This window comes from Colletotrichum phormii, assembly GCF_030913505.1.
Source record: "Colletotrichum phormii strain CBS 102054 chromosome Unknown BDP81scaffold_1, whole genome shotgun sequence".
NCBI lineage: Eukaryota > Fungi > Ascomycota > Sordariomycetes > Glomerellales > Glomerellaceae > Colletotrichum > Colletotrichum phormii.
Window position 1 is genome coordinate 1,816,950 of NW_026851443.1, and position 12,771 is coordinate 1,829,720.

The window sequence follows — 12,771 nt, forward strand, 5'->3', positions numbered from 1 at the left end:
GCCATTTTGGTGGCCTCCTGAGATTCACGTATGAACATAGAGGGAGGGAATGGTCTGCAAGATTTTCTAACCCTCTAATCCTCTAACAGTCCCTTCCGCCACGGATTATACAGCCGTGAACACACATGAGGACATCTTAATCCTCATCTTCAAAGTAGACGTCGTGTATTAACGCCGATGCCATGCAATTCATCCAGAAAACCCTCATTACACTGTCCCGTCGTGCCCGTTACCCATTATACAAAAGTCGGCCGTCAATCTACTAAAAATGAACACCCTCTGCGGGATCGGTGTTGTCGCACTTTCTCATAACACCTAGAGTATGGCTGCGCCGAGTGTACCAAGAATGAGAGCCGAAAGCAGACCCCATGAAACTGATAACAATGAGGATCCAGAGGGATTGTGCACGGCACCTGGGTAGTTGCAGGTCAGGCCATCACCCTGCTCCGCGTAGCTTGAGTTGAAGATGCCGTCATCAGGCGTGGGACAATTGAAGCCCAGCGACGCAGGGCAACTTTGTACCACGTCATAGCATAGGTAGGCGCAAGGGAGAATCTCGCGATATGGACCTGGTTCGACCATCTCGTCGATGAGGGGGTTTCTCGAATGCTGATTTACCCTGAGAGAAAAGTTCGCTAGCTGATCAGTTGGTAGTAGAGTTCCGTTCGGGAAAGTCTGTTTGACGTTCCTGACGAGGGAGAAGTTGGTAGGACTCGTGAAATCCTCGCATCGCGGAATCGTCACCGAGCAGAGCCACTTCTTATACGCAGTCTCGCAGTCAGAGCAGTTTCGCGCGAGGGAGTACTGCTGTACTGCTGGCGCCTCGCAGGCTACCTGGGCAAGCTGTTTCTGGAAGTTGGCGTACATGTCCCTAGCATAGTTGTCGTAGAAATGCGCAAGCTGAGTAATGTTCATCTTGTTGGAGTTCGCGGGCACAGCGTATTCCGTCTCGTTGCAAAATTGGAGGTCGGTGACGATCTTACAGTTCTCTCCTAAACACAGAGTCAGTAACTATCAGCACTTTCGCCGTGACCATATACATACCATCCTTAGTTTCAAATGGCGTGGCTTCGAATACCTTTCCTCCGCCGCCACTTTGAGCGCCATCTTGACGTTTTCTCGAGGAAGATGAGTTGCTGGTGCGCACTAGGATACCCGAGTAAAGAGCACTCGCGTTGAGCCCATTGAAGAAGAACTGTTGTTTTGGCAGGTTCCCGGCGCCTCTCGTAGTCATGAGAGTGCTGGCGAGGTTGCCAAACTTGCCACCCTTTTTCGCAGCGATTTGGGCGTAGTTCTCCAGTCCGCACATGGAACGTCGAACGCCTTTAGTTGTGGGCTGCTCTCGGTTCTCGACGAACATGATGAATGGGAGCTCCGACCCCATGATCTCTTGAATCAAAGTCTCATTCTGAGAGGTCGTCAAGTTCTGCGTCGTCAGGAGTGCGGCGCTAGAGTCACTGTCGACCCAGAGAAGCTCGGCAGGATTTCCGTCAAAGCTGTGGAAGAAATCGTCCGTCGACGCCGCGACATCAAAGTTCCAGTCTCCCGTAAACTTGTCAGTATCCTTTGAGGGTGCGCCTATGCCAATGAAGACGTCACCCGTCGCATTGACGCTAAAGGTTGCCGCACCTTCTTCGAAGGCGATCGCCTTCTGTAGAGTAGAGTTCTGCCCTGGCCCAGGTGTCTGATTGTCCTGAGACGTCGAAACATACATTGTAATTTGTGGCGCGTCCTCCTTCGTGTTGTTCGCCGAACGCTGTGGCTGTATACACGTGGTCGCTGAGATGTACACGGTCCTTCCCTGAGCTTGCCTGCGGCGTAGGCCGCGCTCTTCGTCCTCTGGCTTGACGCCTTCGATGCTGACTAGCTCCGGTGAGATGGACTCATTGCTGCCCTCGCGAGGTTCTACCACGAACGCCTCGTCCGTCCCATCGAAGAAGTTGGCAAAGATTGTGATAGCCTCAAAGACAAAACTCTGCGTCGAATTCCCCGGTACATTACGGTTGACTTTGACATTGTTCGTCAGACCCGTCACACCGGCAGGTGCTCGTCCAATGATGCTGCGATCGAAGGCAGTGAATTCGGGCTCGTACGTTGGCTCGAGGCTGCCTCTTTGCTCGAGGGTGTCGTCGAATTGAACATCGTCGAGGATTGGCTGTGTGGCGCCGCTCAATTCCGCGGCGAGGGCGAAGGTGGGCGTAGATAGAAGATAATAGAGGATGATGAGCAGCAGCGACGCAATCAGCGAGGCCGCCAGTCGCGATTGCAAAGGGCTGAGCTGCATTGTGTGGACATGCCCTCCGGGGGCAGATGCCTTTGAATCTCTTCTTGCCGAGACGCCGCTCGCTATGGTAAGCTTTCGCCGGCGAGTCGGTCAATCCGGGTGTTGGCGGGAATGTTGGATAGGTAGGCTCAGCGAGCGTCGATATGTCGTTATCCTAGGTCGCAATTTGGCCGTATCCACCGGTTCATTCCATTAAAGCGCGTCTATCGGCGGAGTGAATGTCGTCGTGCAGCCTGTCAAGCGGAAACGAGGCTACCAAACAGGTTAGAGAATCGGAAAAGGCCGTCGACGAGAAACGGGCAAACGAAGGCTGTCGAGGTATGGCGGAGTTGGACTTGGAGAATTCAGAAAGGGAGGATAAACAGCCTTTGTCGTTTTACGAGTTTCACATCCCAAACAGTTGAGAGGCGGGCTACAGGCACACGCCCTCCCAAGCCGGCTCTAAACGGCCAACACGCGCTGGAGATCCCGCAGAGTCGATGTAGGAACAAGGGGTTCAACCCGGAAAGTGTGGGGGACCCCTTTCCAGTTTCCACGTCTCGGGATTCTCGGCCAGCCCGCTGGGGCTACCCTCGCCAAAGGTCCCTGAAAACCCCCCTAAGGCTAAGGTACCTTATGGCGGGTTGGTATTTGTGCTCATGGACCAGGCGGCGGCGAACTTGGCAGCCGCCCGCTCACTCTCCATTGAATGATTGAATCTGCTGGTTCAGAGTTCACGCTACACCACATCCTGCGCTGGCGGGCTCGACATCAAGGTCTAGCCAGCTGATTGAACCGCTTTTCTGCAACAGAAGGCGAAAAGAGGCCGAGAGTCATGGGATCAGGAACGCTGCAGGTTGCTCCAAATATGTCACCTTGCTGCTGCTCCGTTGAGTTGTTCCGGTGATGTGCAGCAATTCCAACCCGGATTCTTGCGTCAATGGGGCAACAAATGACAACGGGCAGCAGCAATGATATGCCGGCTGGTATGAGAAATGTTCGAATCATCGTTCCTATTACGGCCTCCACAGTTTTTGACTCGACTACCTATACGCATGCAAGACGGTCTTGTACGACGCTGAGCCGCAGTGTTGGTATGCGGTCTATGTCAGGGTCTAGCAACTTTAATGCAAGATGCCCACTCGACGGCTTGTTGCTTTAGTTGCCCATGACAAAAGAAACATGTATCGCGCATCTTGACTATCTCTTTGTCTCGAAGCCACCACTCTTAATCCCGCACAACGCTTGCGACATGTTTCCACATTTTCACCAAGGGAACGACCTCAAGACGGTGGCAACGCATGTCGCACGATAGTTTCTTAGCATCGAGTACTGTCTCTAGTCCATTGCAGAAGTCATTGACTCCGTATTCCGTAGCATACAGTAACTTTAGTTGGGTAACAGGAACTGGTTCAACCGTTCGTCGTGGCTCTCGCGTTCCTGGAGCCCCCGACCAAACCTAAACAAGCCATCACCGTTGTCTTATAGTGTGGTAATGCTAGCCTCTGACACTCCATCCCGTCCTCTTTGTGCTCTAGGTCGCTGCATAACGTCCATTTGACTAGCTTTGCGATTACCACTGGGATGAAGCCGGGCCAGCTGTATAACTCTTCCAAGGCGGATCTCTCAAGGCAATCAACCTATTTGATGAGCTGGCGCTAGGGCGCACTTACTCGGCCTTACCAGCCTGAGCGCGGAGGCCGGAAGCGGTGGAGGCACCGGCGAAGTGCTTGGCGAGCATGGGGGAGAGGAAGGAGTTGAAGATAACCTCAGCACCACTGTCGCCAGTTAGCGGAAGCCACCGCGGTTCGGATCGAACGGAACGTACCGGAAGGTGGGCAGAGCGAGCCACAGCAGGAAAACAAACTTGAAGGTGAAGTAGAAGGGGAACCAGTAGACAACGTTGACAAGGCTCTCAGCAACGCTGTAGTATATATATGTTAGCTTCGAAGGTCTACGACGGGCCGGAGAGAAACTGACGTGAAGAAGGCAAAGACGACCCAGTACTAGAATCGAGGTTAGTAAGGTTTGTGCGTCGATGACTGCGGGGGAGAGTTGCAAACATACTGTCAACCACTGAGTGTCATCCTGCTTGCTGGCGGTGAATAGGGCGTTCAGGGAGTAGTAACCGGGAATGACGAAGCCGGCAAAGTTGGTCAAGAGCTGACCACCCAAGTTGAAGATGATCAGGAAGAAGTAGAGGGAAGCAACGCCGATGACGGCGTAGGCCTTGGGAACGTTGGTCGACTTCTCGATGTTGTTCAAGGCGGGGTACTTGGACAGCTATCGCAGACATCCGAGTTAGCAAGAGTGTAACAAACGTCTTGTAGAAGCTGGCGCAGGCTTAGTTACCTCACGGTCGAGCTGGCCGATATAGTTCTGGACGCGATCCTGGGCAGACATATTGACGGCTGAATAGAAGCTTGGTTGGGTAGCAAAAGCTGTGCGTTAATGCGCTATGATAAGGGTTAGGACCAGGCCAGGTTGCAACAAAGGAGACGCAGGAGGACTCGATGCGGGCAGCGGGAACTGACAGTGGTTTGATGAGCGATGTGGGTAGGTTGCGAAAGTTCCGCGAGATGCTGTTGACGATGTCAGAATGTAAGGTTCTTGACAAAATTACTGAAAGTATGGGGTTGAGTGACCTTGTGTCTGTGTTGGAATTAGCAGGTGAAAGGGAAAAGGCCGGATGACGACGTAACGTGTGCAGATCTGGCCAGTAGGAATGGTCTGGGTGCCTTTGCGTCGAGCTTCAGTCGGGGCTAATGGGGGTTTGGAGAGGGGCACAAGCACGAGACGAAGTGAGCACGGCGCAGCTTGTTGTAGCTCCCAGTTGCAACCGACTTTTTGTGCCGGGCAACTTTGCCCTGGGATCCATGTCCTTCGTGTTAGCGGGTACTTTCTGTGGCCATGGCTCGGATGGTGTCAGATTTCGCAGATTTCGGTCTTGAGTCTTCAGCCAGCGAGTGTGTTTTTGGCGGGCACGGCAGGGTATGGTGGGTATGTAGGTACTCCGTACTGGACGGATGCCACCGCCGGTCCGCACCTCACCTACCTAACCTGCCTGGTGAGATAAGATAAGAGCACCCGAGCTCCCTTGCCTTAGCGAAGGTGGGGAAAGACTCGGGCCCGGATTGCTTTGGCTGCATTTGCTGTTATGGTTTTTGATGTTGATGCCTGACGACCAAGGCCTGAGACAACCTTGGGAGAGGAGTACCTACGGACGGGAATATGGAGGTAGGTACGGAGTATTGTTGCTCTTTGAAGCTGAGTGGACAGATCTGACTGTGGCTTCTCTGCGTGTTTGGAACAAAGTAGCGTCTGTACGTACCGACGCCAGAGCCAGAAGTCCAGAAACAGACAAAGTAAGCAGACCCCACATCACAGACTCCTCGGACGCACTGGCCAATTGGAAAACACAAACACGACCAAGCTGTTACGGGACTGGCTGCTCCAAATTGTTTGGGAACCGTCCAATCCGCTGTCATGGAAGGATGCACCACGCACCGTGACACGCTGCAATGACTGGCCTTTCTCATCACGTGAGTCGCCCAGCCACGCCAATCCGTTGGAACAAGACCTGAGTGGAGGTGACCAGCCGAGCCTTGGTTGTCAAGTCAACAAAACAGTGGAAAGCCTCCCAAAACATTTCCCACATCCACACTCTGCTTCTGGTCCTGCTCCCCCCCGACCACGTCCTTTAAGATCTCGACCCTCACCACGGCGCACCGCGCTCTTCAAGGCTGCAGGGATTCCGGATAACTCTCACGACCTCGACGCCTCCTCTTTTCTTTCGAGCCCATTTGTCCTTGACCGGCGCACGTTGACTTCTTCATTGTTTGGAAACGGCGTCCTGCATGATCCGTGTGTTTTCATCGCAAAATAACATCACACCCTCACGGAGCTGACAGACAACGATCAATGGACCACGGTACGATCCATAGCCTCGCCAAGCTTGCTTCACTGCAACAAGAGCATTTCTATCTGTGTGTTTCTTTGACTGACGGTCTGATGTAAACAGACCACCTCGCCCAGGCCCTCAGGGCGAAGAAGAGACCTCAATCTCGGGCCTCGACTGCTTCTGTTCACAGTATCTCAACCCAGCCTACCATGGAACAACAACAGTTCGCCGACGCGCCCGAACTGTACTCGGCACAATGGGTAAACAACGACCAAAGACAGCAGAGGAGCCTCGCACCCGCGTCGCGGATCACACCGGAGGAGATGATGCTCCATGCAGCTGCTACCCAGATGCAGAACGCCCGCGAATACTCGATGCCACCCGGAATGAATGCCTCGATGAGCCAGTCCAGTGCTCACATGGGCCACTCGATGTCTTTCCAGCAACACGCCATGCAAAGGCACCCGTTGCCGTCCGAAAGCTTCGCCAACAACAGCTTCACCGACGACAGCCAAATGATAGATCGTGACGAAGACGGCGACTCTTTGGTTGGAGCCATGGGCATGCAGAAGTCTAGTTCCGCCAGATCCAGTGCTAACAACGAGCTGGAAATGCGTCACCTCTTCAATGCCAACAAGCACCGCGGTCTGCAAGATGTTGCCGGCGAACTGCACGGCAATGAGCGAGGCCCCAACTCCGAACGCACCCGCCAAGTCTTTGCCATGCTCTGGATCAACTCTGTATGCACTAAAGGAAAGGGATCTGTACCTCGAGGCCGGGTATATGCCAACTACGCGTCCCGCTGTGCCACCGAGAGAATCACGGTCCTTAACCCAGCTAGTTTCGGAAAACTTGTTCGCGTACTCTTCCCAGGTCTGAAGACGAGGCGACTTGGCGTGAGAGGAGAATCAAAGTACCACTACGTCAACTTCTGCTTGGTTGACGACCAACCCGACCTCCGCGAACCCGAGCCTCACATCCCCGTGGCTATCTCCGAACCTCCTCGTTCTCAAAGCTTCAGCGCGGCACCCGCCAAGGCTCAGCCTGCCGCTGCTGTCCTGCCATCACCTGACGCTGCGAAGCGGCCAGAGAGCCCAGCTCAAGTGACGCATCACACTTCGAGGTCGCATAGCTTCTATAGCCATCCAAATGTGACCAGCGCGGATCATCTGAACTCATCGGCATCAAAGACTTCATTACAGTTCTCCTTCCCCTCGGAAGCCGATGAGCTGCTTCTCCAATCTAACGAACCTCTCGCATTACCTCGGATGGAGCCTTTCCTCCCACATGGAACTGACCCAGATGCCGCCAAGAGCTTGTCTGCCCTATACAGATCGCATTGCACTTCACTCGTGGAGTGTGTTCGCTACTGCAAGGAAAAGACGTTCTTCCATCTTTATACCTCATTCCAGGGCACGTTGACGATGCCTGTTCAGAAGCTCCTCGGCCACCCTAGCCTCGCCCCTTGGATTGAAGAATGTGACTTTATCCTGTATCAACGCATGTTGAGAATCATCTCTGGGCTCACACTTCAGGTCGTGCCCAAACCAGTACTGGATACGTTACGCGGCATCTCCGAGCGCCTCGTGCCTCACATTCGAGAGGCTTTCCAGGGACAACCGCACCACGTTATCCGAGCCAAGGAGGCACCAGCAACCATCTTTGCAGCTCTTCTGGACCGAGCTCTGCGAGTCAACCTTACTGCTCATGCGGCAGCCAACATGTTGTCGAACCCGGCCAACCGCGATCAGATGTACCTCGACTGGATTACGATGGTGCGCGTGCGCAAGGTGGCGGAGTGTGTTCCCACACGGGGTATGGATGATCTCGTCAACTTGCTTGTCACCGAACTGCGGGATCTCCTTAGCCCCATGAACGTCCCTTGGGAGGTAGAGTGCCTGACGGTCTATGGCGACATCGCCTTAAGAAACGGCCGTCAACCCGGCGCCGAGAGCGCAGGCGACCCCAATGGACAGAATGTTTTGGAGCGTTGGGTTGGCTTCCTCAAGTCTCTTCCGATACGATTCCCTTACGCATCCCACACCGAGATCGTCTACACCGTGCAAAGAGTGGGCACGGCTGTGATGCGGGATCTTACCATGGCTCAAGGCAAGAGTTTCGGCTCATGGTGGGTGACAAAGTGCTGGATCGACGAGATGACTTGCTTCCTTGCCGAACAGGGTGGTTTTCTTCAAATGAAGACGTCAGGCGCGTCGGCAGCTGTGGCCAACCCTCAATCCGCAGCCCAGGAGGCGAATCGCCAAGGTCCCCGGTTCAGCACCGGCAGCGAGGAGTTCAACTTCTCAAGTCTTCCCCAAGCACAGCCAGACAAGGCGCCGTTCCCACCATCAACAAGCCAAGGCCAGGTCGACTCTGCGGACATATCGGCGGGAAACAACCCGGATGACAGCGGGATCGGCATCCGGACGCCTGAGGAAGACTTCCCCATGGATAAATACACCTTCTCGCACTCGGAGGTCAATCAAGCGTTGCTCGCCAACGCCGAGTTGCAACAATGACGAAAGGAGATCGAAGTCTAGTCGCACCTGGCAAACCATGTGCCATGTATCGATAGCCGCCTGTCAGACGGTCTCTTGTAGAGGCTTGATGCCAGAAGAGGACTGTCGACAACAGTGCGATGACGATGGCACGACTGCACGATTGTATGAGCGCGGAAAAAGTCCAAGCCATTTGGTAGGGACAAGTCATTGGGTTCTGCGCCTGTTCATTTCTAGACGGGGTTTGGGATTTGTTTTTTTGCGGTCGGTGTTTGACGCGCGTGGCGATCGAGGTCGGCATTTGCATTTGGTTCTGGTTCTCGTGGGTTTGCTATACCAATTGTGTCTGGTTCTGGGCAAAGCAACGGTACTTGCTTGCATTTATACGCTTATTTAGTGATAATACGACCCGTACAGGGAGAGCTCTGAGCAGACAATGTGTGGCCCCTTTTCGATGAGACGCAGATGCATGCAGACTTGGCAGGGTACCTACTTGTAGGTTGCCTTTGCTCACTATCCGATAAGACTGTTCAAGACCCTGAATGGTTCCAAGTGGTGTTGAGCAAAACTAGGTTGTCATGAGTTGCGGCGGCAACAGAACAGTGGCATGCAGAGCAGCGTCAAATGCGGCTAATTCACTGGGGGCGTGGGATCCCCGTCTGTCACTTCGTCATCTGCCGGTCCCTGATTCGCCATCCCCGCGCGGTGGCCGGGATTGGGCAACTAAAGGTTTTCTTTGCCAGAGGTTTCATAGGCCCTTTGCGAGACCGCATTGTGGACTGGCTGGACGGGAGACGGCAGAGACAACGCAGAGGCTTGAAAAGACCAGCATAGCGGACGCACACAGCCCAGTGTCCCCCGTGGGGTTCACAAGTGACTACCAGATGGTCGTTCTGTATCCGTCCCGTAAGGAGGTATTATCTAGAGTTTGTTGGAACATTGAAGAGAAGGGCGGGCTTGACACTGGTGTCCAAATTACCTTCTTCAGATGGGTTAGTCAAGCACCGATGCTGCGTATGACTCAGACAAAGAAATTGTCACGGATAGAGGCTGCCGCGGACAGACTGCCCAATTCAGAGCCCTCGCTGGTACAGGTCTTTGCAGAAGCCGGGTCAGGCCAGGGGAACCATCGATCGGCAGCAACAGTACGGACGGATAGGTAGGTAGTAGCAGCGGCAGCGGCGTGGCAGACTGCAGCCATGCATTGGAGTCATTCCCTGGTTCTCATGCTTTTGGACCGAGGAACGGCAGTGAGTGCTAAGGCTTGTAGGTATCCGTAGCAAAGCTGACCAATGTACGGCGGTCATTGTTTGGTGACCTTGCAGCAATGTATCTGTAAGGTCTCTGTTCTGTAGGTAAGGTTGGTACGAATAGTGTGAGAAGATTCAGGCCCGCCTCCGATGTTCCGGAAACGCAAAAATTTGGACGCTGCAACTTGCACAAGCGTCGCCGATTTCGTCGCTCCACCACATCCCACTTTCGTCCCATCTCATCGCCTTGGTTTAATCCACCGCAACATAAACCACCTTGAACATAGCAATTCCACCGCATTCGAGCCGTGGACTCTCTCTTCCCACTCTGTAAAACTCCCCTGCACCAGTCATACCACTTTCTCTGTGTTGCTTTGCGTCTTTTGGTGTGACGCATCTCACATAAGACACTCAGTTTGAGAGGGTTGACGTCCCAGTCTAGCTGTCGCCATTCTTTATTTTATTTTTTCCCTCTCTCCCATTCCCGCATCGCCCATAGTGCCCCTCCTTCTTGGCCCGCCTTGAGCAGACTCTCACTCATACCCCGAAAACCAACCACTCTAGGCTCTGCGCGTAGCCATTGATACATCATGAGCAGTCAAACGATAGGCAACACCTCCAGCAATGGCTGGGTGGTGCAGAAATTCGGCGGAACCAGTGTTGGAAAGTTTCCAGACAAGGTTTGTCACTCACTACTGAGAAAGTCGCGATTGCTGCATGAGGCTAATCCAGTATACACATACGACAGATTGCCACGGATATTGTGCGGTAGGGGAGAGACAATTCTCAAGTGAGATTGGAACTTGACTGACATGTGCATGTTTTAGTGCAAGCCTTTCTCACAACAAGGTCGTCGTCGTCTGCTCAGCAAGAAGCACGGGCAAGAAGATCGAGGGCACCACCAGCCGGTGAGTCACTCAGAAACGCACCCAGCCTTCATTCTCAGCTGACCCCTCGCCAAAGGCTGCTCGGCGTGTTTAACAAGCTCAAGGGCATCGCAGCACCCACGACGCCAGAAGAGACACAGAATGAGCTCATGAACGAGGCCAAGGGTCTGATTGAGGACATTTGCAAGGACCACGTATCGGCAGTCAAGACTTTCCTGCGCAACCCAGAATTACAGGCCTCCTTGGAACAGGAGATCCGCGATGAGTGCCAGGAGCTGGTCGAGTACATCGTAGCGGCAAGGAGATTTAACCTCGAGGTCAACTCAAGGTCAAAGGATCGATGCATCAGCTTCGGTGAGAAACTCAGCTGCAGGTTCATGGCCTCATTGCTGAAGGACTTGGTACGGAAGGGACATGGCTTTCCAGTGTCTCAAAAATGCCGCTAATCGAACTCGCAGGGCGTCGCCGCAGAATATGTGGATCTCAGTGACGCGTTCCACTATGATGCCACGGCTCGTCTGAGCCAGGGCTTCTATCAGGAGGCCGCCGCGGTACTACGGATAAAGATCACGGCTTGCCAAGAGCGAGTACCCGTGGTTACTGGCTTCTTTGGCAACGTCCCGGGAAGCCTGATCGATGGTGACATTGGCCGAGGCTACACGGATCTCTGCGCGGCGCTATGCTCAGTCGGCCTCAAGGCGGATGAGCTCCAGGTGTGGAAGGAGGTTGACGGAATCTTCACGGCAGACCCGACAAAGGTTCCCACGGCCCGCCTGCTGCACTCCATCACACCGTCCGAGGCGGCCGAGTTGACGTTCTACGGCTCCGAGGTCATCCACCACCTGACCATGGACCAGGTCATCCACGCCTCGCCTCCTATTCCCATCCGCATCAAGAACGTCAAGAACCCAAGAGGAGTCGGCACCATCGTTGTGCCCGACCCCGTCCTCACGGCCGGCCATCAGATCTCAAGGTCAGCACCCGCAGACCCGACTTTGGTCCAAAAGCCAAAGAGGCCCACGGCTGTCACGATCAAGGATAAGATCTCCGTCATCAACGTGCACTCCAACAAGCGCTCCATCTCCCACGGCTTCTTCGCAAAGGTCTTTTCCATCCTCGACAGCAACCAGATCTCTGTCGATCTCATCTCCACGAGTGAGGTCCACGTGTCCATGGCCATCCACGCCGGAAACTCAGAGGGCGGCAGCTTCGACAAGGCGCGACTTGAGCTGGAGGAATGTGGCGACGTCAGCGTGCTCCATGACATGGCCATCCTGAGTCTGGTAGGTGCGGAGATGAAGAACATGATTGGTATTGCCGGCCGCATGTTCTCCACGCTAGGCGAGCACAATGTCAACTTGGAAATGATCTCACAGGGTAAGTCGTTCTCAAGGGTTTATGCGAGGAGCTGTTTGCTAACTTTTGTGACACAGGTGCCAGCGAGATCAACATCTCCTGCGTCATTGACGCTCGGGATGCTACTCGTGCCATGAACATCCTGCACACAAATCTGTTCACCTTCCTTGACTAGGATGCTCGCCTCGGATGCCCCGCGCGCTTCAACTGCGCGCGGTGGAAGCGAGCTCTACTTTTTTCGGATTGAAGTATATAAGTTTTACATGGGTTGGGTCATCTAAAACGGAGCATGAACATGCATTGTTGGATCAGAAAAGAAGAAAGAATGAAGAGAATGGGCTGGAAAAGACAAGATTCCCTTGATTTATTTAGAGGTATATATCATATGCACATGATTAGGTCAACTTGAGTATCACGACTCGTCTATATCTGCGGGTCGGGAGGGCTCCTTACTTTTGAGACCGAGAGCTAATGAATCTCATTGGCACTTTATTAACTCGTAGACTTGAGGACATGAGAATCAACAAACCGTAGCCAATAATGCAATATCCAGCACTGAAGGTGGCGGACCAACCACCCCAGTAACCAGATGAACGTAAATATTTACCCGTCAGGC

At 53.8% G+C, this 12,771-nt stretch overlaps 4 protein-coding genes across 4 annotated transcripts; 2 read left to right on the forward strand and 2 right to left on the reverse strand.

The window, feature by feature from the left end:
• Positions 1–315: 315 nt before the first annotated feature.
• Positions 316–2,284, reverse strand: BDP81DRAFT_388584 (calcium influx-promoting protein ehs1; the record flags this gene model as incomplete). The annotated part of the gene is made up of 2 exons (XM_060587148.1): positions 316–992; positions 1,045–2,284. The coding sequence occupies 2 exons, from the start codon at positions 2,282–2,284 to the stop codon at positions 316–318; spliced, it is 1,917 nt and encodes a 638-aa protein (XP_060451727.1).
• Positions 2,285–3,829: 1,545 nt separating this feature from the next.
• On the reverse strand, positions 3,830–4,861 carry BDP81DRAFT_8176 (HVA22 family TB2/DP1 protein). Its single transcript, XM_060596328.1, has 6 exons — positions 4,798–4,861; positions 4,616–4,719; positions 4,331–4,546; positions 4,244–4,269; positions 4,092–4,187; positions 3,830–4,041 (listed from the first exon to the last, which is right to left on the reverse strand). Exons 2-6 carry the CDS (start codon positions 4,664–4,666, stop codon positions 3,933–3,935), a joined length of 498 nt encoding a protein of 165 aa, XP_060451728.1. The 5' UTR covers positions 4,667–4,719; positions 4,798–4,861; the 3' UTR covers positions 3,830–3,932.
• A 1,323-nt stretch (positions 4,862–6,184) lies between these two features.
• BDP81DRAFT_456565 (RFX DNA-binding domain-containing protein) lies at positions 6,185–8,683 on the forward strand (the record flags this gene model as incomplete). Its single annotated transcript, XM_060593189.1, has 2 exons — positions 6,185–6,194; positions 6,285–8,683. 2 exons carry the CDS (start codon positions 6,185–6,187, stop codon positions 8,681–8,683), a joined length of 2,409 nt encoding a protein of 802 aa, XP_060451729.1.
• A 1,367-nt stretch (positions 8,684–10,050) lies between these two features.
• On the forward strand, positions 10,051–12,742 carry BDP81DRAFT_413188 (aspartate kinase). Its single transcript, XM_060589275.1, has 6 exons — positions 10,051–10,592; positions 10,661–10,680; positions 10,740–10,820; positions 10,876–11,200; positions 11,258–12,176; positions 12,233–12,742. Exons 1-6 carry the CDS (start codon positions 10,503–10,505, stop codon positions 12,328–12,330), a joined length of 1,533 nt encoding a protein of 510 aa, XP_060451730.1. The 5' UTR covers positions 10,051–10,502; the 3' UTR covers positions 12,331–12,742.
• Positions 12,743–12,771: the final 29 nt, after the last annotated feature.

Bases quoted from the DNA above. Each gene is read 5' to 3' on its own strand.
- BDP81DRAFT_8176 (XM_060596328.1), bottom strand. From the start codon at position 4,666: ATGTCTGCCCAGGATCGCGTCCAGAACTATATCGGCCAGCTCGACCGT. The intron at 4,188-4,243 runs GTCAGTTTCTCT...TATATACTACAG, and splicing joins GTCGTCTTTGCCTTCTTCAC to CGTTGCTGAGAGCCTTGTCA. The intron at 4,042-4,091 runs GTACGTTCCGTT...AACTGGCGACAG, and splicing joins CTCGCTCTGCCCACCTTCCG to TGGTGCTGAGGTTATCTTCA.
- BDP81DRAFT_413188 (XM_060589275.1), top strand. From the start codon at position 10,503: ATGAGCAGTCAAACGATAGGCAACACCTCCAGCAATGGCTGGGTGGTG. The intron at 10,681-10,739 runs GTAGGGGAGAGA...TGCATGTTTTAG, and splicing joins ATTGCCACGGATATTGTGCG to TGCAAGCCTTTCTCACAACA. The intron at 11,201-11,257 runs GTACGGAAGGGA...TCGAACTCGCAG, and splicing joins CCTCATTGCTGAAGGACTTG to GGCGTCGCCGCAGAATATGT.